Below are 27162 nucleotides of genomic sequence, written 5' to 3'. Positions count from 1 at the left end.
TATAAAACCCAGTTGAGGAGAGCGGATAAGATGTTAGACATTTCATAGCCTTTGAGGTAACCTTCCCTGGTGGCTCAGATGTTAAAGAATCCTCCTGCAATGCAGGTGACCTGGGTTTGATCCCTGAGTTGGAAAGATCCCCTGCAGGAGAGCGTGGCAACTAACTCCATTATTCTTGCCTGGAGAATCCCCATGGACAGAGGAGCCTGGTGGGCTACAATCCATGGGGTCGCAAAGAGTTGGACATGACTGAGTGACTAAGCACAGTACAGCACGGGCTTCTGGTACTTTCTCAGATAAATGGTGCTTTCCTCAAGTCTTTATTTTTCCCATATTTGCTACTCTAGTACTTCTTATCTTCACCTTCTGCTAGGTGACCAGGCCCCAAACCCACACGTCATCCTGGACTCTCAGTATCTCATGGGATGGGTCAGCTCCTCTGGGCCTGGCCACCTCAGTTGCTTTCTAACCATTTGCCCCAGTATATCCACACTGGTGGCCCTCTCACCTACCCCATTAGAATATTCCGGCTGCTCCCAGCCTCAGATCCGCTATAACCTCCAGTCAATCATCCAAGCCTTGCCAGGGCAATTTTCTAAAACAAAAAGCTGAAAGTGTCCCTCTTCTGTTTTAAACCATTCATTCATTCAGAAAAAGCTTGAAATCTTTGTTTTAGAATATGAAGCTCCATTTTAGCTTCTTCTTACCTTTGCCTGTGGATATCAGGCAGCCTGTCTAGGCTCTCGCTGGCAATTTCTCACACGTGACCTGCGCAAGCAGCAGAGGGCTCCCAGAGACCTGGGCTGACATGGTCCTTCCTGGGCTCTGACTTCAATGCCCTGCATGTGGCATCCATAGCTCCTGTTTTAGGTCCCCTCACCAAGATGGCTCATCAAACTCCATTGTAGTTACGGATTTATTTCTCACGTGATCAAGAAGCAATTATGTATAAGTTAAATCAGGTTCTCAGGTCTTAGCATGGTGCCTGACACACCATAAATGCTTCATACACATCTAAAAACAGTAAGATTCTTGATGACTGATGCTATAGGATTTTTGGTGACACATTTCCTAGAGTTCAATCTGAAAGTAATGTGAAATTTCTGAATTCCATTCCTGACTCAACTCTCGATATGTGTTTTGGCCCCTTCTCCATACACAGAACATTGGGTCTTTAAGATTCTCTGAGAGCCTTCTTAATGCCAGCCCTAATTCCAGTAAAGCTTTGAGCCCAGGGAACCTTGTAGTTCTATTTCATTTTTTTTCTGGGTAACACAAATTAGTTGACGCTATGGGCTCGTCTCCTTCTGTGTATCCTAAACCTCCTTTTTGGAGACTAGTTATAAATGATTGTTTATCCAGCATTTCCTTCTTTTCTTCTAAGTCCTTGCTGGTGAGCTGGGGTGTTGATCTGTATATTCTTACCATCAGTTCTTCACTCACTGTGTCCACTTAAACAAGGAAGTGTACCTTCTCTGGAATATAGGTCCTAATTTGGGAATAGTCTTTCATGGTTGCATTTGGAAAGGGAGAAATGCAGGGTGCTACCCTTGAGATATCTCTCAGCAGCATTTGAATATGTCAGACTTCCCAAGACTCACTTACAGGACCAGATACCTCCCGGCCCACAAGCTTTTTACTGCTTGCATTTGTGAAAACTGGTGATACCCCTGATTTCAGTCATAAATGAATCAGTGGTTTGCAACTAATTTTAGCAAAAAAGCAATTTACATATAGTGTGTAATTTTTTCATCTTGTTCTGATTCAGATTTCCTTTGGGTTTGCGTTTTTATACCCCATCACATGGTTTTCATAATAATCAAAAGTTACAAAACCTTAAAACAAAGGTATGTTTTCTTTATGAGCATTCTTTGCTTCATCTCAGTGCCGTTAAAAAGAAAAAGGATTATGACCTGGTTGTAGGATGAATAAGAAAAACAGCTGATTATTAGAATTATTATTAAAACCCAAGTGTCCCTAAAAGAGGCACAGAGTATTAACTAAGAAATGTTGGGGGGTTATGGAAAAAAGGGGGCTGCAGCTTTGCTCCTCTGTAAAAGTATTCTTGGTAAGAGGTTACAAAATGTCAAGGTATTAATGTTACGATTTGACTAAGACTTTCAGAACTATCAGTTAATCATCATTTCAACCCCAGAATGGATTTAATAGCTGTTAGTGGATTCGCTCCTCTTCTGGATTCATTTCCAACTCTTTCCATCCATTTTAGTTTATGCCCCTTCCTCGGGTTGTTGGCTTTGAGAATATGTAACTCTTCCAACTTAATTTTGCAAAGGGCTCCAGTGCCCAGCTGCTCAGACAGTGAGCTTCTGTGTGTAGGTCAGGACTCACCTTTGGCTTTAAGATCTGCCTTGCTGTGATTTTTAAGAAACTTTAGATTGTTCTTGCTTAATGAGTGCCTGCCTTGTTCCATGCATGGAACTATGAACTCTTGTCTGTGTAAGTAAGTTGATGTGGAAAGTAAACACCTGTAGAATAGAATCATTATGACTATTATAAATGATTGAACAGAAAAATAATAGTAATCTCATTTCAGAAAGAGATTTCTTTTAGTCACTTGCCTGTAGATATTTGCCTCATCTTCACTTAGCCTGTGTTAATACACCATTAGAGAATACTGCATTATAAAGGGAGTCTATTGGGTTGTTTCCTTTTCTTTTTTTTTTCAGATGGTAAAGATTAATGCTTCCCACTTGGGTTTAGTCTTATTTGGGAAACAGGAGATAGATTACTTGACGTGGTTCACTATACTTGTGTTAACTTTCTGTGCTTAATTTATACACCATACGTTTATTTACCATTATAGAAAGCCATTAATATATTTTTAATTTTTAAAAATTTTATACAATTTTTAAAGATTACTTTCCATTTACAGCTATCACAAAATATTGTCTATCATTCCCTGTGTTGTAAAGTGTATCTCTGAGCCTATCCTATACCCAGTAGTTTGTACCTTCCATTCCCCTAGCCCTATATTGCTCCTCCCCTACTGGTAACCACTGTTTTTTTCTCTGTATCTGTGAATCTGCATCTTTTTGGTTATATTCATGCTTTGGTTATATTTTTGGGATTCCACATATAAGTGATATTATATAGTATTTGTCTTTCTTTGATTTATTTCACTTAGCATAGTATTAATACCCTCTTGAGTCCATCCATTATGCTGCAGATTGTAAAATTTATTCTTTTTATGGCTGAGTAGTATTCCATTAAGGACAAAAATGGTAGGGACCTAACAGAAGCGTCAAGTGGGCCTTAGGAAGCATCACTACGAACAAAGCTAGTGGAGGTGATGGAATTCCAGTTGAGCTATTTCAAATCCTGAAAGATGATGCTGTGAAAGTGCTGCATGCAATATGCCAGCAAATTTGGAAAACTCAGCAGTGGCCACAGGACTGGAAAAGGGTCAGTTTTCATTCCAATCCCAAAGAAAGGCAATCCCAAAGAATGCTCAAACTGCCGCACAATTGCACTCATCTCACACGCTAGTAAAGTAATGCTCAAAATTCTCCAAGCCAGGCTTCAGCAATACGTGAACGGTTAACTTCCAGATGTTCAAGCTGGTTTTAGAAAAGGCAGAGGAACCAGAGATCAAATTGCCAACATCTGCTGGATCATCAAAAAAGCAAGAGAGTTCCAGAAAAACGTCTATTTATGCTTTATTGACTATGCCAAAGCCTTTGACTGTGAATCACAATAAACTGTGGAAAACTCTGAAAGAGATGGGAATACCAGACCAGCTTACCTGCCTCTTGAGAAACCTGTATGCAGGTCAGGAAGCAACAGTTAGAACTGGACATGGAACAACAGACTGGTTCCAAATAGGAAAAGGAGTACGTCAAGGCTGTATATTGTCACCCTGCTTATTTAACTTATATGCAGAGTACATCATGAGAAATGCTGGGCTGGAAGAAGCACAAGCTGGAATCAAGATTGCCGGGAGAAATATCAATAACCTCAGGTATGCAGATGACACCACCCTTATGGCAGAAAGTGAAGAAGAACTAAAGAGCCTCTTGATGAAAGTGAAAGAGGACAGTGAAAAAGTTGGCTTAAAGCTCAACATTCAGAAAACTAAGATCGTGGCACCTGGTCCCATCACTTCATGGCAGATAGATGGGGAAACAGTGGAAACAGTGGCTGACTTTATTTTTCTGGGCTCCAAAATCACTGCAGACGGTAAATGCAGCCATGAAATTAAAAGATGCTTACTCCTTGGAAGGAAAGTTATGACCAACCTAGATAGCATATTAAAAAGCAGAGACATTACTTTTCCAACAAAGGTCCGTCTAGTCAAGGCTATGGTTTTTCCAGTGGTCATGTATGGATGTGAGAGTTGGACTATAAGGAAAGCTGAGTGCTGAAGAATTGATGCTTTTGAACTATGGTGTTGGAGAACACTCTTGAGAGTACCTTGGACTGCAAGGAGATCCAAACAGTCCATCCTAAAGATCAGTCCTGGGTGTTCATTGGAAGGACTGGTGTTGAAGCTGAAACTCCAATACTTTGGCCACCTCATGCGAAGAGCTGACTCATTGGAAAAGACCCTGATGCTGGGAAAGATTGAGGGCAGGAGGAGAAGGGGATGACAGAGGATGAGATGGTTGGATGGCATCATCGACTCGATGCACATGGGTTTGGGTGGACTCCAGGAGTTGGTGATGGACAGGGAGGCCTGGCATGCTGCGGTTCATGTGGTCGTAAAGAGTAAGACACGACTGAGCGACTGAACTGAGCTGAACTGAGTATTCCATTTTGTGTATGTGTGTATAGCATTCCATTGTGTGTACATCTTCTTTATCCATGTATCCACGAACACGGGTTGCTTCCATATCTTGGCAGTTATAAATAATGCCACTATGAACATTGGGGTGCATATATTTTTTCAAAGTAGTGTTTTCAGTTTTTTTGGATGTATACCCAGGAGTGGAATTTCTAGGTCATAAGGTAATTCTGTGTTTAGGTTTTTGAGAAACCATCCTACTGTCTTCACCAGTGACTGTAACAGTTTGCATTCCTACCAACAGTGTACAAGAATTCTCCTTTCTCCATATCCTTGTCGACATTTGTTATTTGTGTGCTTTATGATGATAGCCATTCTGATGGGTGGGAGCTGTTATATGGAAACCCATTTTGAAAAGTGGCTTTGTTGTCCACAGTAGAGCACATCCCTTGAGTTTGCTTATTTGATACCTTTTATGATGGTTCAATTGACATTGTCAAATAAGGAATGCGCTCATGGTGAATCTTTTTCTGCTGTCATTTTATTTCCCCTGTGACTGTATATGAAGTCAGCTGATTCATTCTTAATTTTTACAGATTTTTACATGAGTTAGCCCAGATCCCTAATTTTGCTGAACGTGCCCAGTGCATAATCTTCAGATCTGTCTTTTCTGAGGGTATCACTGCCTTGCACCGAAAGGTAGAGATCATCACACGAGCTTCTAAGGTATGTTTGCTGCCTAATTCAGGGATAACTTTGCCTTTCTTAGGGGTGGAGGAGGGAGTGGAGAGTGGGAAAGATCAGCTTGAGTCCCTTTGTAGAAAACTTTTTGACTTAAGATTGTGTGTTTCCCTGTGACGATTCTCCCGTAAGTTTGTGTGCATGTAGGAGAATGATTAAGAAAGGAGATGCAGATTGACAGAGGATAAAGAAGGAGAAAAAAAAATAACACTTCTACAGATTTCTCACATATTCCCAATATCTCCCAATATACATACTGGCCACTTAAAACCAACCTTAATAGTAGAGTGTGTTGTGTACTCTGTCTAGATTGCAAGAGATTTGCCTTAAACCAATGCACTGGATCATCTGAAATATGTTTACATAGTGAAATATTGTAAGAAGATTCCAGAGACTTGATAAATAAATGATGATGGCAATGAGTGATGGGCCCATAAGTTTTTGTTGGCTTTGTCCCACTGGTGTTCTTTATAAAGTTAAATTCTTCAACTTGGCATTTTCTCCCAGTAACCCACATCCTTTTTTTCTTCTTTTTTTGTCCTTGAGCTAAAGATGTAAGTCCTTATTTCTCTTAATTAATTAAAATTTTGCACAATTCTCAAAGGTTACTTTCTATTTACATTTTGTTATTGCAAAATACTGGCTCTATTCCCCATGCTGTATTAATACAGTACATCCTTGAGCCTGTCTTGCACCCAATAGTTTTTGCCTCCAACACCTATCTTATTTCTCCAACTGGTAACCACAAGTTAGGTCTCTATGAGTCTGCTTTTTTGTTGTTATTGGGTAACCTACATCCTTAACCACATGATGATCCTCCATAAATACTGTAGTGTTTAGTTGCTTATTTGAAGGCATGTTTTTTTTCCCCTTCTAAAACATAAAAGATTTCAATAGAGAAAGCATAAATAACACCAAGGTATATAATATGCATCTTTTAATAATGCCCTAAAAAGCAGGAGCAGAGGTCAAGTTGGAGCTGCACTTGGTTTTGTCTTTCCCCTGAAATAAAGGAAAATAAAGTTGACTGAAATTATAGAGAAGGGAGAAAAGTATCAATTTGAAAATTTGCACTTGGAGCCAAAGAATGAGAGAGAGAGAGAGAGGTAAAACAAATGAGAGAGGAAGCTGAAGAAAACCCCAAGAAGCTTGAAATTGTAAAAGTTAATAGACAAATCAGCAAGCGCTTAAAAAACAGAGCCTGTGACCTCGAAATACATTGTTGTAGTTCACCTCTAAGGGTTATTTCCAGGGATAAGGAAGCATAGGCATGCTGTTGTATCTACCCGACATTTAACTATGCTATTTATATAGAGACAGTGTCCAAAACCAGATTCTCAAATGATCTTAAAATCTTTTCTATCTAGAAACCATCAAATACAAAACCTAACTGTAACAACTCTCTTGTTTCAATTTCTGAATCCTTTAAAATAAGTATTTAAAAAATAAAATTGGCTCAGATAGAAATGTAATATTTAATATTCAGTGTTAAAACATGCACAGTTTGTAATTCATTGAAAGGATGAAAAATGATGGCTGTTAACATATTTTTTAAGACACTTAAGGCTTAATTAAGTGTATTTTCTGTTTCACCAACTGTAAATCCAGTTGGTAACAGGCCAGCAAACAGACTATCAAGTGCTTGGTGAACATTTGTTGTTGAATGAACATAGGTGTGTTTGGAGTTCAACCTGATAATAATTGTTATTTTTTTTCCAGGGCTTGCTGCACATGAAGAGTGTAAAAGATATTTTAGCTCTCATTCTGGCTTTTGGAAATTATATGAATGGAGGAAACAGGACTCGGGGACAAGCAGATGGATATAGCTTAGAAATTCTGCCCAAACTCAAGGACGTCAAAAGTCGGGTATTTATTTTTCATATGAGTATCTGTGATCGGCCATCATTTTCCTTCTACCCCTTCAATTTTTTTTTTAAGTATCCCTAGTTGTTCCATTCATCTCTATCCTCCTAGAAGTACATTTTCTTTCTTTGCTTTCTTTTGAATACAGGTTTTTCATGTTGTCTTCTTTTGATGAAAAAATTCCCAACATTCACTTGCTTGAAAGCACACAATTAGATGTTGAACTACCATGAGAGGATAAAACAGATTGTGTACAGTATTAGCCATAGCACAAGACTTGAATCTGTTTGAATTTGGTGTTAGCTACTTGTAATTTACTCACCCCTGAGTAGGGAGCGATGCTGAATCACCAAGGGAGCTGAGCGTTTGAATTATCTTTTGGTCCACAACAATTGGAGTGGGGGGTCCACTGTCACCCCCTCTGAGCCTGATTATCATTTGGCTCCACACCCCTGCAGAGCTGTCTTTAGAAACAAGCAGCCCATAGCTAGGCGTCCCCGTCGGGGGGGGGGGGGGGGGGGGGGGGCGGGGGGGGGCAGGCAGGGGGAATGCAAGGAGGGGGAACACACAGGCAAATTAGAGTTAGACCCATGTGAACAAGACACAAAGGCTGCCTTGTGGGAGGGCTTGCTCTCCCCGGAGTCCCAGGGTCATAAAGTGGCAGGGTGTTCCTTTTAAGCCATCTTGATTGTTTTTCATGCCATTAAGAACACACATTTTTTGAGAGGTGGGAAGGGAGGGATGGTTTTTCTATTCTACTCCCTGGTTCTCTTTAGCACTCCCCTACCTCCTCCTTTCTTGGCTTTATGCCTGAAAATATTGAGACAGTCTTTTGGTTGGCTGGTTGCTTGTCTTAGCCATTACCTCAGAGGTCTGATGGATTATCTGTTTGGGTTTTCTCCCCCTCAAACGAAAAGTGTAGTGTCATTACTTTCTATAGATGTCATTAAAAATGAATGGGACAAGGAGGAAAATCTCACCAGTATCAAACAGAATCAAGACTAGGTATCATAAAAGTATAAGAGTTACAAAATGAGATTTCAGTTCTTTGACTATATACTATGGCAGAGTCTCATGTGAAGGATATTCATTTAAGCTTCTCTTTTAAACCTAGGATAATGGGATTAATCTGGTCGACTACGTGGTGAAATATTACCTGCGTTACTATGATCAGGTAAGAAATGGCATTATGTGGAAAACTGTGCCTAATGGGGTTTCAACTTCTTCACATTGTTGGCATTCAGAAATTAGATGATGGCTAGATGGATGAATTTCAAGTCCAACATAGAATTTGAGAGCTCTCCAGCCTCCTTGGTTTACAGATGGGAACACTAGAGCCAAGAGAATTTAGTTGACTCTTGTGAAGGGAAGCATTATTCAGTGGTACAAATCTACTGCCTCTTAATCTACTGTGTAACACAGCTTCAGAGAGATCCCTAGTCATTTCAGTGCCTTCTGACCAGATTGTGAGGGTTCCTGTGAAACCTATATCCATTCAGTAATTGGTTATATTTGAAACTAGATTCTGGGCTGCAGACCAAAATTTAGGAACTTAATATGCAGTAATACCCAATACTTTATCAGCAGTGTTCACTGGTGAACAAGTTAAAGACGTGGAATTTAAATCCATCTTCCCTGCTTAAATTACACTGGCCATTAGAAATAAAAATTTCTGTGAGAATCCACCTGAGCGCCATTTTCTGTGTTTTATTCCTTCTCATTAAATCGAAAACAAGGAGTCCTAGCTCTGAGAAGAAAGAGGTACTATTGTAAGTTGTTGAGAAACCTAGCAGTCAGTAAATGGAAAAAGTCTTGGGAAAATGTTGTCAGGAGTCCCACTTACCTATCTACAAAGGCAGAGTTTTTCCTAGGTACCGAGGGAAGAAAAGTCAAGATTCCAGGGCGTCCTTTTCAAAAGGCCTGCAATTTCATGCAGAGGACAAGCTAAGCACTGATCAAGTCGTTCGTCGTCTCTCCTCCCCTCCTGGTGGGTTTATCTGACTGTCTGTAATGTAGGCGCTTGATACATACTTACTGAGTTGAATGTACTGTAAATATCCACAAGCATGTAGTCAGTAGCATCTGTGAAGAATTAGATGAGGGGAGGTGACAGCTATTTTCTGGTAGAGCAGTACAGGTGTGTTGAGCTTGAGGCAATGTTTGTGCACCCACAGTTCTGACAATAGGTACCGGAGTGGCAGAAGAACTGTCCTGAAGAATCTTGGGGTGGCAGTTCAAAGTTGACATGAGCAGATTTATGCATCGTCTCTGTCTCAACCATCCTTCCTACGCAGACGCACTGTGTAGGAAGGATGAAATTTGCCTATGGAATTTGACTCCTGATGAAGAGAGCTGAACCCAGTGGAATCAGCTTCACAGAGGAAAATATTAAAATACAATAAGATTAGTTTCAGAAATCCTAAAGGAAATCAACCCTAAATATTCATTGGAAGGACTGATGCTGAAGCTGAAGCTCCAGTACTTTGGCCACCTGATGTGAAGAGCCAACTCATTGGGAAAGACTCTGATGCTAGGAAATATGAGGGCAGGAGGAGAAGGGGGTGACAAAGGATGAGGTGGCTGGATGGCATCACCAACTCAACGGGCATGAGTTTGAGCAAACTCCAGGAGATAGTGAAGGACAGGGAAGCCTGCTGTGCTGCAGTCCATGGGGTCACAAAGAGTCAGACACCACTTGGCAACTGAACAATAGGATAGTCTAATTTAGGAAAAATAAGAAGTCAACAACAGTGTGGTGCTCTCCCAGTTTTTCACTGTGCAGAATGAATTTCACTCAAGAGTGTAGGATTATGTGATTTATAAAATGATCCCTTCCCTCTTAGGAGCCTAAGTGATGATGTTTGTGGTTAGTGGTGAAGAGCAATTAGCAGAAGAAAGGTGACTCTTGCTCCAAGCTTCCTTCTACTCATGGCTGATTTTTGGTCCAAGTTGAGGTCTATGTGAAGTTTAAAGCAACCCTTCTAGGGCCATGTCTTTTGAACTCTAACTGAGCAACTTTCATAAGAGCTACTACTAGGCCGATTTGCTCAGCGGCATTTTCTCTTTTTCTACCTTAAAAAAAAGAAGAAGAAACTGATACTGGATCTGATAACAAGTTTTGAAGGCTAGAAAGAGATATGCATGAGTTCTTCCAATGTTGATTACCATAGAATTTTGTGGCAAGCATCTTAGATGTTGTCCCATCTTGGCACTCATACTAGGGTACTGCTTCCATTGTCTCTTAAAGCAGTAACACTGATCATGTAAAGTATTATTTTGATCAAATGAGGAAAACCATTTTCTTCTAGCATTACAAATGGGGCCAGATGTCTTAAAGGAAGAGGGAAGGACCCAGGGAATTGTTGAAATCACAAGAAAAGAGGGTGATAAGGTAGATGACCCCTGTCCAAGATGCAGACTTCTCAGAACAGTGTTCCATAAGCTGTCTGTAATAGTGCCAAAGTGTATGGGTAGATCTGATGGTGCGTACTCAACTAAGAACAAGACATAGTTCCTGCCTTCAAAGTGTTTATAGTCTACTGGGGAAGACGCCAAGCTAACAAGGCAATTTTTAAATTAATGTTGATAAGTGCTGTGATACAAGAAGTAGCAGGGGCTCTTGGAAACATCCAAGTGCTGGAGTTCTAGGGAGAGCCTTAAGGAAGTGCTGTTTTGAGAAAAATTGAAGAAGTATGAACCAGGACGTGTGAGGAAGGCCTGGCGAAGGATTTGGAAAGAGACAGTTTTGTAAACAGAAGTCTACAAGCAAGAGACTGTGGCCTGTTCCTTTATTTTCTGAAAGTCTAAGAGTGAGGGAGTTAGAGATAGGAGAAGGGAGAAATCAGGCTGGAGGTGGAGACAGAGGCCAGATCATAAAGTGCCTTGTAAAGCAGTTGTAGAGTTTGGAATTAGTCCTAATGGCAGTAGGGAAGATGGAATGTGAAGGAGAGCTGGCAGAGTAGCCTGTGTGGACAGAAGCATAAGCGAAGACGGCCTGAGATATGTAAGACACAAAGCTTACATTGAACAACTCGGGGAGAAAGCAGGCTGGACTGGAAAAGACAGTTGAGGCTCTGCTTCTTCCCATGTGACTACAGGCTGTGCACCTCTGGATGTTTCTCTGCTGAGATCCTCTCTTAGTGGTAGTTAGAAGTTTGTCAGCACTCTACACAGCCATGCCTTTGTAAATACCTACTAAGGTAGGTCTTGCCTGGTGGCTCAGATGGTAAAGAATCTGCCTGCAATGCAGGAGACCCAGGTTTGATGCCTGGGTTGGGAAGATCCTCTGGAGAAGAAAATGGCAACCTACTCCAGTATTCTTGCCTGGAGAATTTCCTGGACAGAGGAGCCTGATAGGCCACAGTCCATGGGGTCGCAAAGAATTGGACACGACTGAGCAACTAACATTTTTATACTTCCAAGGCAAGCAACATTAGGAGAATCTTTACAAATACATGAAGAATTTGATCACACATGCACACACAAACACATGCACGAGCTTTAAACTGCAGAGGAAGGTAGGTAAGAGCATAAATGAGTGCAACTGTTTCTCCCACTTCAGTGTGGCCTAGTCCAGTACCTTCTAATTCCTACCCATGGGCATACCCCAAAGATGAGTTATCTAATTGCTACCATGTAAAGCTCAACAGGGACTTTGAATTTAAGCACTTTCATGTGTTCTTCCTATACCTTTTCCCATGGGAATCGAGGGTCTAAGATTAGGACATAGCTGACCATTTTCTCTTTGATTCAAGAGTCAAATTAAAACCCACCCAGGGACTTGCCTGGCAGTGCAGTGTTTAGGACTCCCAGGTTCCACTGCAGGGTGCACGAATTTGATCCCTAGTCCAGGAATGATGAGTCAACATGCTGTGGGGCACGGCCAAAGAATAAAATAAATTAATTAAAAAAATGAAGACCTCAGCCCATGCCATAGCCGTAGCCTTGGCCTCAGTGCCAGTAAGACCAAAATGATAGTACAAAAGACATAAAAGCACTTCAAAGTAGCCAGTCCAAAGTCAGGAATAGCAGGGGATCTTTGCTATAATTCTTATCCGACTATCCAAAAAAAAGATGTTTTGGAATTTCAACTGAAAGTGACAATTGGGAAGTATAATGTACTTTTGTTTACCGTATATTCCAGGAAGCAGGAACAGAAAAGAGCGTTTTCCCCCTGCCTGAACCACAGGATTTCTTCTTGGCTTCTCAAGTCAAATTCGAAGACCTTATAAAAGATTTGAGAAAACTGAAGAGGCAACTAGAAGGTAATGGGAGCTGTTCTGTTATTATGATCGTAGATATTTTTTAAATGGTTGAAGAGGATGATCTCTATCTGGCTCGTGGAAAGGAATTGGTGAGAGTTCAGTTACTACAGTCTTCGGGACACTCCCATCTCTGTGAGCCATTTGGAGTCACTTTATTTACACATCTTTCTCTTTTGTTAGTGATAATCAGTGCTTATTAGATATGTATCTTGTTGCATATATTTTCCAACATGTAATAGATGTAATTTTAATAATAATAATAATAATTACAGCAACTCTTTTTTTTTTTTTTTTTTTAATTCTTACTGTGGTCTTATATGATTCTTCTAACTAGGGTAAGAAGGTAAAGGTAACCCAAATAAGCAGGAACTACACTAACTCCATTTTATAGATGAGAAAAATGAGGCTTAGAAAAGCTATATTCACACAGCCAGAGAGAGAGGCAGGTTAGATCTAATTAGAAAATCTCATGCATTGTGTTTTCTAAGCTAGTTTACTGTGCTGCCTTATCTCTCTTTCTCTCTTGCTGTCACGCAAAATGCACACACACATTCCTATATATTTTGTTTATGTATATAAGTCTAATAGTGATGGCAAGGCCCATAGTAAACAGTCTATTTTAGTTTAATTTACATTTTTAATTATCCAAAGCAAAATGCTGAAAGCCCTTTTTGGCTTTTTTAAAAGGTGAAACTATGTCTCTGCTGGGCAGGAATTTTCCTTTGGCATCTCTCGAGTCTTGTGTTTTCACAGTGGAGACATCTCCTTGTCCAAGAATATAAATACTTGCCTCAGAGCTTGTATAACTCCTATTGAAGAGCTCTGTGGAGGATTTAGGGAGCGTGTTAATGTGGAAATGGAGCCCAGAGCGCCAAAAGCAGAGCTTGAGGAAATGAAGAGCTTGCACCAGGAATATTTTTACACTAAGACATAAAATAAACATTTTTAAAATGTTTATTGTGAAAGAGTACTCAGAAATCTAAGTCTTAGACGGAGGACAGCTTGGAAATGCAAGTAAAGTGGGAAAGATCTGCTCCTGGTGGCAGGGAGAGCCATTTATTTTTACTTTAGGCATAAAACTTACTTAAATAAGGATGGTGGTTACAACTGAATATTTTTACCTTGTAAATGATTTTTAAAGGAACATGTGGAGTTTCTTTTTCCTCCTGTTGATGTGGTCAAGAGCGTGAATTCCACCAAATGGATGTTTTGTTCAGGAATGTGATCTGTGAACACATGATCATTCTTTTTCCTCTCCTCAAAAACAGTTTTTTCCTTGACTCAGATGAGCTTGATTCTCATTGTAAGAAAGCGGAGTAAGCCATCACATATCAGTATTTTTCTGTCCCTCTTCCATGGCAGAATTAGGGCCAGGTCAGTCTTCAAGGTGGCTATTGCAGTAGCAGAGAGGACCTGTGCTTCTCCAATACATGAGTATGTTAGATATTTAGTCGTGTCTGACTGTTTCCAACCATGTGGACTATGGCCTGCCAGGCTCCTCTGTCCGTGGAATTCTCCAAGCAAGGATACTGGAGTAGATTGCCATTTCCTTCTCCAGGGGATCTTCCTGACCCAGGGATCGAACCCACATCTCCTGTGTCTCCTGCATTGGCAGGCAGATTCTTTACCATCTGAGCCACCAGGGCCGTCCCTGACTGCCCATCCTCTCTCGTCTCTTGGTCCTTGTGAAACCACGACCTGCCCTCTAGTCTTTGAGCAGAAACCTGATCTGTACTGGATCTTTCCTCTTCGCCTGCTTTCCCTCCATGGGTGCTCTTTTATCAGGCGTCCTGGCTTGGCCCCCTGCCTTTGATGCCTCTGTGTGTTTGATGATAAATAACAAAGGGAAAAGAAGAGTGAATCTGGAGGACAGCGGAGAGGCAGGGATGTACCTTATTTTCTCTAGGGTGATCCATGGTGTCATTCCAGATCTCTGAGGACTCAACTGATAGTTTCCTCAGGCAATTTTAAGGACATACAGGAACTTCTGAAGCTGGAAGAGCTGCCTTATGCAGGAAAACTGAACAATACCCTAGCTATTTTTCTTCTTTGCATGGCATGTCATCAGAAGACATGAAGTTCACCACCAAGGCAAATGAGGAAACCGGGGCTGCCCCACACACATTGAATATTTAAACAAAAATGCCCTGCTAATCTTTAGAGATGCCAGTGTTTTTAATACATGAAAGGTACCTAGTAAATATTTAAAGAAAATACAGACCATGGGTTCTCTAATGAATTTCTTGTTCTTCCAAATCCCATCTGGCGAGATGGCCAGAGTCGCGGCGGCCTGTTTCATCTCCCGTCCCCATTCAGGCTTCAGCTCTGTTTCCATAAGGCCTGAGTGTGAGCCGAGATTGAATGTTTAATTGAAAAGGACATAATTTTCACACATACAGCAAAGATTTGATGAGGCTTTGAGGTTTATTGTAGCCATTAAAATGTCGTGGCTGCTGGCAAAACCCCAGAAAATGTCTAAAGCTAAACCAGATGTGATTAGCAAATTTCAAGAAGGCTCAGGCCCTAGTTCCCTGGGCAGCCATAGACTTTGAAAAGAAAATCATCTTGGGTAGCAAGAACCACACCTTAACAATGGGGTGGAAGTTAAATGACGGTTTTTGATTGTATAGATGTTGCTGACAGCAGTAGAGATTGTCAATGAGCGTCTTTCCTAGAGACCAGAACTTCCACCATCACTTTTATGTAGGAAGACATAGCAGGGAATTGAGGATAGTAGTATCCGCTACAATTTATTGTGTGATTATTATCAGGCACTTTCCACAGAGCATCTCTTTAAATCCTTACAATGATACTGTGAAGCAGATAATCGCTATACAGTCCTCGCAAGAGGAGGAAACGGAAGTTCATGGTGCCCAGGTGACCTGCCAGGTTACTTCACAGCTGATGACCTAGTCGCATTTTGAAACTAGATATGACTCTAAGGCCTGTCACAGCTTATCCTGCTGCTGCCCCAGAAGTCTCCATAATCTGGTCAGAGGTCAGAACAGAAAGATACATAGAAAATGCATAGAGCCTCGTAAGAAAACAAATGACAGAGTTAGTGGATGAGTTGTGTGTGTGAGCACAAGAACCTGCTCCAGCTATGTATGTATTGATAGATCTTCAGATCAGTTAGAGACGTGGGAAAGAATTTCGTGTGTGGGGTGGGGTTACATGGCTGGAGGAGACACAGGAGAGATGGGTTATCAAGGTGAACAGTACTGCACAGGATTAGGAACTCAGACTTTAGAGTCAGAGATATACTTTCTACTGGCAACCCACTCCAGTATTCTTGCCTGGGAAAATTCCAGGTTTGCAACTCCAGGGAGTGTAGCCCTGCCAGGCTCTTCTGTCCGTGGGATTGTCCCAGGCAAGAATACTGGAATGGGCTGCCATTTTCTCTTCCAGGGGATCTTCCTGACCCAGGGCTCAAATCCACATCTCTTATGTCTCTTGCATTGGCAAGCAGTTTCTTTACTGCTAGTGCCACCTGGGAAGCCCAGATAAAAGGTATTATTTCACCTGAATTTTTTTTTAAGGGCAATTATAACACCTGCATCATCAGAGGTAATGAATGCACAGTTCCTTAGTAAGGAAAGCTTCAATATAGCTGATTAACGGTACACACCTTTTACTGGAAAACACATACCTTGTGGAATCAGGCCCATAGTGTTGAGGGCCAACTGACTGTGTTCATGGAGAACCTAATTCCCAGAGCACTACAGAACAAGTTCTTGGTGATCGTGAATGTATTCTTTATCTTGTTTATTGTCATGCATCCCTTAATCAGACAGTAATTTTTATTTCCCTGATACTTTGGTGACGTAAGTCGTACCTGGGAGCAAGCAACAGGAATAACTGCTCTCTGTCTCATCCCTTGACCTTGTTTGCTAGCTGGCACTTGGAAGGTACTCTTACAAACCCATCTGTGGTAGGCAGAGTAATGGCTCCCAAAAATGTCCAAACCCTGCTCCCTGGAGTCTGTGACTTTATTACCTTACATGGCAAAAGGGGACTTTGCCGACCTTGAGATGGAGAGATTATCCCGGACTAGCCAAGTGGGCCTAATCTAATCACACAGATCTTTAAATGAATCTTTGAAAGCTGACAACTTTCTCTGAGGTCAGCGGGAGATACTACAGTAGAATGATCAGAGAGATGCAGTGTTGCTGGCTTGGAAGATGGAGGAAGTGGGCAGTGAATCAAGGAATGTGGGAAGCCTCTAAGGCTGGAAAAGGCAAGGAACAGATTCTCCCTAGAGCCTCCAGAAGGGAATGCAGCCCTGTCAACACCTTGATGTCAGCTCAGAGAGACCCATGTCAGACTCCTAACAAACGAAACTATGAGGTAATATATTTGTATTGTTTTAAGCCATTTAAGTCTTCGGTAATTTGTCATAATAGCAATGAGAAGCAAACACGCCATGAAATGCATTCTTTCTGATTGTGCCAGTTAAAGCCAGTCACACACACATGCACGCACACTCGCGCCCCACCCCCCGCCCCATTGCTGAGGCTCTAGATGTAGGGTTCCCCAGCTAGTGACTCTCACCAGTATTGCATGAAATGTGAATTGGTGCTCTCTTAAAAAAAAAAAGGCTGTCGCCCCATAAACCTGGAAATGCTGTGTACTAAAAAAATCACAAGGATACAGTGTACATGAACTTATTCAAGGCTCTTGGAAGTCCTGCAATTTTCAAAAAAATAAACAAACAGGTTTAATCCTATTTGAAGCAAGATTTCTCAAAACATCAAACATTTTTTTTTTCTTTCACTGAACATACTTAGTATATGTCATAGAATATGTTTTCCGTTAAATACAGTTTAAGAAGAAGGGATGTTGATATTGCTATTAATTCTTAATATAAGAACGCAGCTGTTGGTTAAATGGTCATTCCTGGATGATCTTCATAAGGTGTAACTGTGATAAAGAGCCCTATACAAGCACGTTTCATATTCCCTAGCTTCATTACCCTGCATGGGTTTGTTATCCACATGAACAAATATAGTAGAATAGGTCACATCCTCTCTGATGTCTTGATGCTTGAAAGCCAAAATGAACAACTTTAGTGTTACTCAAAATTATTCTAGTATGATATCACTGCCCCCAAATCCGCATTTGTGTGACATGATCCAATTTTATTATTATTATTTAAATAATTATATTGTTATTTAAATAATTATAAGAATTATTTCTGGGTTTCAAAGTAGAACAGCTAATTTTTTTGTTGTTGTTGGAAAGGACAGGAACTCTTCAAATAGGTGTTGAGAAGTCAGCCTGTTGTGAAAAGTTTAAGGATAAAAATAAATTGCCCTTCATAGCTAAGAAGGCTTACTTGGTATCCCCTATCATTAAGGGTAGGGTATTTGATCTAACTATGTACTAAATCTTGACTTGAAAATGATGCATTATTAATCCTGCTACTGCATATGTAAATTGGGGATATGTAACCAGTAGTTAGGGCTTCCCTAGTGGTTAAGATAGTAAGGAATTTGCCTGCATTGAGGGAGACCCAGGTTTGATCTGTGGGGCAGAAAGATCCCCTGGAGAAGGGAATGGCTACCCACTCCGATATTCTTACACTCAGAGTAAGATAATCTAACTTGTTTGAGAATGTTGGCAGAGATGCAAGTGAGTATGTGTGAGTATGTGTGTGTTCATGTGTGTTTTAAGATAATTCTGATGATGTTCTTTTCTCTAAACATTTTAGACTATATTTGAACGTGTCCTTCTTATGTATCATTTAGAAATATTTGGGAATACACTTTCACAGTTTCAGAGAGGCGAAGAGTCTCTGTTAACTTTTTTTGATATCTGTTATCACTCTATAAATGTTTATCCTTCAAATGTTTATCCTGAAATGTTAACTCTTTTAAGCCTTCTGTCAATGAGTTGCTGTGTGAAATGTGTCGTCCAGGCATTCAATAAACACTGAAGTCTTTATTCTAAATTTGAATAGTAGTAAGATCTCTAACTTGACATTGAAATATATTCATCACTTCTTCCGACATTTTCAATCCCCATGTCCTTATTTTAGTAGAGTGACTAGATTAGTCCAGAAGGATCCAAATGAACCTCTGTTTTATATGAAACTAGTATCTGAATATTCTACCTCTAAATCTAAGTTACAGAAGGATGTAAATTCATACATACATGAAAGTAACAAAAAGGAGATGTGTTTTGCCTTTGGTAGGTTTTTTTTTAACTATAGTCAGCATGTCTTCCAGATGAAGTTGGTTGATTGAACTCATTCACTTAGCTTCACTCCTTTCTAAAAGCCCACAAAACAAAACCATTTAGAGGCACACAGTCAATACCAATATAATCAGCTCCAAGAGGAGGAATTAGGGAGGGAGCACACACATACACATATATAAACAGGAAATGAGAACATTTTCACGTGGTAGGTTGTTTATGGCCCTGGACACAGACTACTGTGGTGGCAATAGTTTAACAATTTGGATATGAATATGAAGTCATACAATTAAAACTAGTTTCAAAAACATAAGTTATAGTCAGCTGTCAACTATAGGTAGCTAGATTGTGAGGTTAAGGATCAGTGATAGTCCATAAAACATTAATGCATCATTTTTAACAGTAATCTCTATGAGTCAGCTATACTATTTTTCGGAAGACCTTCCCTGTTTGAAATTACATGGTAAGCAATAGACCACCTACTGTGTCCCCTGCAAGGTGGAAACAATCTTCATCTTTAACTCACTTAACTTTATAAACAAATTAGTGTCTGGGCAAATATATTGATGAGATAGTATTAGCGAGGTGATGAGGGTGAGATGAGTTTGGAACTCTGAGCACTGATCGCATCAGGGAGGGAACCTGCCTTCAGGAGAGTTGGTGTCCCCAGTGATGAAGAGAGGGCAGACGGTGAGTTACCAGAACTTGGGCTTCATCTTGCCCTTGACCACTTTTTAACTTGGGAAATGTTTAACTTGGAATTTTGTGTGGTATCCATCCCTCTTCCTATTACTGTAGTTACTGAAGAATTGACTGAGAGGTGAGGAGAAATGCTAATAACCGGTGTTGCTAATCTAATGAATATTCAAGTTTGTTCCACTGGAGGCAGGAGGAAGGATCCTGTCTCCCTCACGGCCATGTTGGCGCCTCCCCAGCCAGGGTCTGTCCAACACTTGGATGAAAGTATGGCATTTCGCAGACTTAGTCAGTACTGTTGAGCCCCTCACAGAACTTGAGAAAAGTGACGGCCTATTGATATTATCTCAGGAAGCAAAAAAGACCATTTAAAGAAGGTCTGAAGTGGCTCTTCCCTTGAATTTGCAATAAACAAGGTTGGGGGCCTACCAAGCAGTGGGCGGAGGGGAGTTCAGTGGAGCATTCTGCCCTCCATGCGTATAATATGGGGGTACCATTAGTGTTGCCAGATCTAGTAAATGAAATCCAGGAGGCCCATTTAAATCTGAATTTCAGACAAACCAGGCTTTTTAAAAGTGTGTTTTCAATAATGCACAATACTTATACTAAAAGAATTATTCCTTGTTTATCTCGAATTCACATTTAACTTGGTGTCCCAGCTTTTATCTGACATTTCTGTAGCGAATTTAAAAGCAATAATAAAAGCAACTGAAATTTAGTTCCTTTTTAAAACATTTTATTGAGGTATAGTTGATTTACAATGTATTAACTTCTGCTCTACAGCAAAGTGATTCAATTATATATATGTATATTCTTTATCATATTTTTAAAAATTATGGCCTATCACAAAATATTGAGTATAGTTTCCTGTGCTATACAGTAGGACCTTGTTTTTTAATCCATCCTATATATATTAGCTTGCGTCTGCTAATCCTAAACTCCCAATCCTTCCCTCCCCCATTCTCCCTCTCCCATAACAACCACAAGTTTGTTCGCTATGTCTGTGAATCTGTTTCTGTTTCATGTTCTGTGTTCATTTGTGTCATATTTTAGATTTCACACATAAGTGATATCACATGGTATTTGTCTTTCTCTTTCTGACTGACTTCACTTAGTATGATCATCTCTAGGTCCATCCATGTTGCTGGAAATAGCATTAGTTCATTCTTTTTATGACTGAGTAATATTCCATTCCAAGCTGGAATCAAGAGAGTCAGGAGAAACATCAACAACCTCAGACATGGGGACAATACCACCCTAACGGCAGAAAGCAAAGAGGAACTGAAGAACCTCTTGATACCGGTGAAGGAAGAGAGTGAAAAAGCTGACTTAAAACTAAATATTAAAAAAACTAAGATCATGGCATCCAGCCCCATTACTCCATGGCAAATAGAAGGGGAAAAGTTGGAAGCAGTGACAGATTTCCTCTTATTGGACTCTAAAGTCACTGCAGGTGGTGACTGCAGCCATGAAATCAGAGGACAAGTGCTTCTTGGTAGGAAATCTGTGACAAACCTAGACAGTGTTTTGAAAAGCAGAGGTATCACTCTGCCAACAAAGGTCCATGTAGTCACAGCTGTGGTCTTCCCAGTGGTCACGTATGGTTGTGAGACCTGGACCATAAAAAAGGCAGTGTGCCAAAAGAATTGATGCCTTCGAACTGTGGTGCTGGAGAAGACTCCTGAGAGTTCCTTGGATAGCGAGGAGATCAAACCAGTCAATCTTAAAGGAAATCAACTCTGAGGCCTCATTGGAAGGACTGATGCTGAAGCTGATACTCCAGTAATTTGGTCATCTGATGAGAACAGCTGACTCATGGAAAAGTCCCAGATGCTGGGAAAGATTGAGGGCAGAAGGAGAAGAGGGTGTCAGAGGATGAGATGTCTGGAGGCATCACCAGTGCAATGGACATGAACTTGGACACACTCTGGGAGATGGTGAGGGACAGGGAGGTCTGGTGTGCTGCAGTCCATGGGGTTGCAAAGAGTAAGACACGACTGGGCGACTGAACAACAACAGTATTCCATTGTATATGTATACTATATCTTCTTTATGCATTTATCTGTCAGTGGACATTTAGGTGGCTTCCATGTCTTGTCTATTGTGGATACTGCTGCTGTGAACACAGAGGTGCATGTGTCTTTTCAAATTATAGTTTTGTATGGATATATGCCCAGGAATGGGGTTGCTGGGTCATAAGGCAATTGTGTTTTTCGTTTTCTAGGAAACCGCCATACTGTTTTCCATAGTGGCTATGCCAGTTTACATTCCCACCAACAGTGTAGAAGGGTTCCCTTTTCTCTACACGCTGTCCAGCATTTGTTATTTGTTGACTTTTTAATGATGGCCACTCTGACTGGTGTGAGGTGGCACCTCATTGCAGTCTTGATTTGCATTTTTCTAATAATTAGCGATATTGAGCATCTTTCCATGTGCTTATTGGATATCAAAAAACACATCTCTCATGCATCCATCCTTAGGATGCTACCAGAGAATGTGCTTTGCAATGAAATAGGAATGCAAAGGTGACAGGAAATGAAAAGTCCAACAGAGAAGGGAGGTGAAGGGCTACTCCAGCATAGACAGAGAGCCTCGGTGACAGCAGACATGGAGAACATAAATTAGGAGGGAAATCATTCATTCTGAGGATGAGAGAGTTGGAGGGAGGGTGTTTAGGACAGATAAATTAATCAAAATTTACATATCTCAACTGGGACTGGGAAGTTGTTTTTGTAAGTTTATAGTAATGGCAAAACTGAGTATCAGTCTAACCAAGTCATGGTAGTACTACATCGAGAGGAAGCTTGTGTGTGTGGTGGATGTGAGGGGAGGAAAGAGGACCACCATTTACAGTGCATAAAGAGAAAAATCAAAAGATGCCAATAGCAGCTTGTTAGAGACATGCAGTTAAGTGATCAACTAAGCAGGTAAAATTGGTATAAATGGTTGCCTCTGGAGAGGGAGAATTGGGTGAAGTTGTTGGACTGGATATTCATAGAATGCATAGCATCCATTTATTCTTTTAACTCTGTGCATGTATAACTTTGATAAATGTACAGAACCAAAGATAACAATAAACAAAAACATTTGTAGGTGATAGTCTAGTTCAATTTCAACAGCAAAGGCTAGTGTGCTGAAAGTAGTTCTGGCCAGGGTTTAAAGGAGATGCAGTTGAAAATATTATTTCTGCCTCTTCCTAACCACGTGATCAGTCCTGCAACTCTGACAAATCACCTAACCTCTGTGAGCCTCCCCTGGAAAAAGCAGAGCTGCTAACCCAGCCTGCCCAACTCAGAGGGAAATCGGAAGGGTCAGAGGAGCAGATGGGTGAGGATAGTACTTGGGAAGGTGTGGGAGGTATTATTTGAACTCATTGAGAAGCCGAGTAGTTTGCAATTTGCTCAGTTTGTGTTGGTGTGTCCTAGTAGAGAGGGTGGAATTGATCCATTAGGACAAGCCTGGCTAATTTATCACTCTTTAGGAAGCTCCAGAAAATGCGACTGGACTGATTATTGACCATGCCTAATTTATTGGCTCTTTCCTCCTTCGAAGCCCATTTGTCTGCAGCAGGAGTTTGCGAAGTCTGAACTCTGGTACGGGCCTGGATACATTAGCCAGAGTCCTGACTGTGTTGCCATGGTGTTAAAAATATTTAGTTTTGCAAGCAAAGTCTTCGAAATAATAAAAGAAAAACTTTGATATGATTTATTTTTGTAAAATGATTTCAACCAAACAGACCCAGGAACTGGGGTAAGGATTTCAGAAAGGCAATGGGTGTAAGATGTTGATCAGCATGGTGACTTCTGATGCAAAGCATTCAATTAAGCGCAGCACCGTGAGTAAAGGTCACGCATTTCCCAAATGGAATGCCTTCAAAGACAAGTTGTGCAGAAAGGAGAGAGGATGCGGAAACTGAAACCTGATTCATCCGTTTAATTAATGGAAGAAGTCTGTGTTGTCCTTTGAAGCCATGATTGTGACATCTCTAGGTGGGAAGGATGACTTATGTTGTCTTGGTTTCTTCTTCTCAGTTTTCACTCTTGTTTCTATCCTTTATTTATAAATCAACACAGTTAATAAAATTCCTTTTCCTTGGGCAAGCAATGAAATACTGAAAGAAAAGCTAGCATCATGGAGAAATCTGAGTCATAAGTGCCAAATTCAAATCCTTGCTTCAGAAGCTGTGTAAGCCTTGGCAGGTTTCACCCTCCCATTTCTGTATCCTTGCATAAGGAGAGCTTCCCAGCCTTCCACCCTGGTTGCTTGAGAGGGTTAATCAGGATCATATGAAGGAAATCCCTTGGCAGGGTATAAACAAGATACATAACACTTACTCTTGATTCCTTTTGTGTCCTCAAATCCAACATCCAGTCCACGACCAAATCCTGTTGACTCTTCCTCCAAGACATGCCTTGAATCAGTGTAAGGCTCTTCATTTTCGCACCTCAGTGTTAGCCCAGACTACCCCCTTCTCTCACCTGGCCCACCAACAGACTCTTAACGGGTTTCCCTGCTTCCCTGCCTGCCCTCCCTTTAATCCAGTCTCCGAACAGCAGATGAATCAGGCCCCCCCCCTTTTTTTTTTCCCCCTGCATGTTGCTCTCGGAATAAAATCCAACCTCAAAATGTGTAGCTGGGCCTTGCAAGTGTCTCCAAGATTGGACTACTTCTACCTCTCCTGTCTCACTGCATGCCACACATCCCTGCCTTCCCACTAAACCCCAGTCTCATGGGCGTTGTCTTCCACCCAGGGAGCTCATTTCTGCTTTAGGACCTTTGCAGTAGCTATTCGTTCTGACTAGAGTGCCCTTCTGGATATTCCCATGCCCTGAGCCTTCCCTGACCACCCTATCTACAACAGCTACTTGGAACATTCACTCTCTGTTACAGCCCTCAGTTTTGATATTACTATTATTTCTTATTTCTTTGTAAACCCCTCCCCCTCCACCCATGAAGTGGGGGATCTAATGGCCTTTTTGGTGTTTCTATCTACTGTGTTGATCAGTAGTTACCACGTGGTTGTTGCTCAGCCAATAATTGTTGAATGAGTGAATGAATGAACAAATGAATGAGTGGTAGAAAAGATTCAGCTCACTTAGATAATTGCTGACCTCACTATCAGAGAGGAATTAGATTATGTCTTTCTGTGTAAGATGCCAAACAGTCCAAGAAGTAGAACCTTTAGGAAGTCATTTGAAAGCTACTCACAGGAGAACCAATGGCCTTGAGAGAATGTGGGTCCTTCACACACTTCCAGTTGGAAGACCGTGTTATGGTAGATGGGTAGGATAGGTGCCATGCAAAAGGGTTTATGCTCGGTGATTTTGAAAGCACATTTTAACTCAGGGTTTTGAAGATAATGAATAATACTGCGCTATTTTTGTGCATTCTACTGTTCTCTTTATTTAGTAAGAGTTACTGAGTTCTTCCTTAGACTTAATTAGAACAGCTGAAAATCCTTGAGCTTCTGACCATTTATAGGATATAAAAGTCAACTGTAAAATTTTATGAAGTTTGGATTTAAGGTATTCTCTGTCTAAATGACACTCAAGGATCTGCTCTTGAATTAATCCATGCCTCAAAAATTCTAGCATTGATGTCATCTAGAAGTAAGCTTTACAGAGTAGAACTCTTATTCAGTGTGGGTACTTAATAAAAAAAAAAAAAAAAATTTGACCCAAATCAGGAATCACAGAAAATGATACTTGCATCCCTTAACCTTTCATTTAAAACAAGCTAAATATATCATCATTTGTCTTTTGATGCAGGACCAAGACCTCTTCTTGAATTACAGATCTGTTAAATAGAGTTTTGTGGGTCCTCCTGCATCTTCCACATCCGTAAATAGACCACCTGTGATTCCTTTTCATATTTTTAAAGTGGAGTCATGGCTCTCAAAAATATCACCACTGAATCTTTCTAGATATTTATAATTATTCTCAAACTTTTAAAACTATCTTGCCCACATATTTTAAAAAATGAACATTTTCTTTTGGTTCTGGCATAATTTTAGATTTACAGCCAAGATAGTATGGAGGTTCCCATATAACCTTTCTTAAGTTTCCCCATTATTAATATCTTAAGCTGTTGTGACATATTCATTAAAACCAAGAAACTAGCACTGAGCCATTTCTGTTAAGTAAACTCTAATATTTATTTGGATTTCATCAAATTTTTCCATTAATGTCCTCTTTCTGTTCCAGAATCCATCTCTGGGTTCCACATTGCGTTGAATTACCATATCTGTCCAGTCTCCACTGGTCTCCTATCCTGTATGTAACAGCAGTATTTTAACCTCTTCTACCTAAATTTATAGAAATAGTACTTTCTCTCAGTCATATTTCTACAGTTTACCATCAAGTAATTGGGTTATGTAATTACAATAAAGAGAACCACTAGAATAAAGAGGTTTGGGAACAGCACAACTCTTCTTAATAGGGATTCTACTCTGTGGTGGGAAGAATTGCCCAGAGAAACCAGAGGACAGCCTTTCAGCTGCAAACTTCCAGCATGCTGTAGGAATCTGGTAGGAAGAATAGAAAAGAATATGGACTTGGGAAGTCAATTAATGGAATGTTTTTTATATTTCCCATTGCAAAAAAAAAGAAGAAATTAATGTATCAGTGGTATCTTATATCTTATGTGTGTAGAACTCTATCCTTTGGAGTGTGTAGGGCAGGCCTAAGTAGTAGAGAAGACAGGTCTCCGAGATAGGAAGAGTGTGGTCAGGATCGCCCAGCCAGGCCTGGAACTTGAGTTCTTTGATTGCCAAGCCAGCGCTCAAGCTACGTTACCATAAACTCATGTCAGGTCAAAACAGTTTCTTCACAGAAATAGATTTGTGGGTGGTTTTGTGAATATCAAAATATTTTCCTGCCCAAGTAAATTGTGTATTTTGGACCCTGTGGAAGAGTCACAATTCACAAATGGATTCTTCTGGTGTCAGACAACCAAGTGAGTGAAGTCAGAGGAAGGCCTCTCTAACTCCAGGAAAGGGGATTGGAATTTTTGCCAGTCTCCATATCTCTTCCAGATTTCTTCCCAGATTTCTGGGCTTTGGTATGGCCCATAGGCAGACAGGGGTCATGGACTATGACTCTCCTTGTTAGGTAACCCATACAAAGATCATTTAACCCCCTGGAAATCAGCAGCCCTGGTTGCTATCACCTTCATGCCACTTAATAACCTGACCTTCATCTGGCCTCCCCTGACCTTCTATTTCTCCATTTGGAATGAAGCAGTGGCACTGGTGGTGCTTAGCATTCATTGCCCTGCTCCTTACCTTTTACAAAGTATTTTCATAGGTACTTCACATTGTTTCTAGAACTTTGCCTCACCAGCATCTCTTGTTTGACATGTCCCTTTATTGTGTTTTGCAGATAACTGCGCTTTTTGCAGATTGAAGTTTTGTGGCCACTTTCGTGCCAGTTTTCCAATAGCGTGTGCTTTACTTCATGTCTCCGTGTCACGCTTTGGTAGTTCCCACAATATTTCAAGCCTTTTCATTATTATAACCTTTCTTATGGTGATCTTTGAGCAGTGATTTTTGATGTTCCTAGTGTAATTGTTTTGGGACACCATGAACCATGCCCATACAAGACAGAAACTTAATAAACGTTCTGTGTTCTCACTGCTCCAACCAGATGTTCCCCATGTCGTTCC

At 40.7% G+C, this 27162-nt stretch overlaps 1 protein-coding gene across 4 annotated transcripts in view; it reads left to right on the top strand.

Moving 5' to 3' along the window:
- Nucleotides 1-27162, top strand: part of FMN1 (formin 1) — a 441751-nt gene that overhangs the window by 276948 nt on the left and 137641 nt on the right. For all 4 annotated transcript variants that reach the window (XM_061157645.1, XM_061157643.1, XM_061157646.1 and 1 more), the window contains 4 exons: nucleotides 5338-5467; nucleotides 7202-7348; nucleotides 8460-8519; nucleotides 12489-12609. In XM_061157645.1, coding sequence (XP_061013628.1) covers nucleotides 5338-5467; nucleotides 7202-7348; nucleotides 8460-8519; nucleotides 12489-12609 — 458 coding nt within the window. The remainder of the gene's footprint in view (nucleotides 1-5337; nucleotides 5468-7201; nucleotides 7349-8459; nucleotides 8520-12488; nucleotides 12610-27162) is intronic.

Source organism: Dama dama, chromosome 12 (assembly GCF_033118175.1).
Source record: "Dama dama isolate Ldn47 chromosome 12, ASM3311817v1, whole genome shotgun sequence".
Classification (NCBI taxonomy): domain Eukaryota; kingdom Metazoa; phylum Chordata; class Mammalia; order Artiodactyla; family Cervidae; genus Dama; species Dama dama.
The sequence above is the reverse complement of the archived record's forward strand: the minus strand, read 5'-3'. Positions and strand labels throughout refer to the sequence as shown.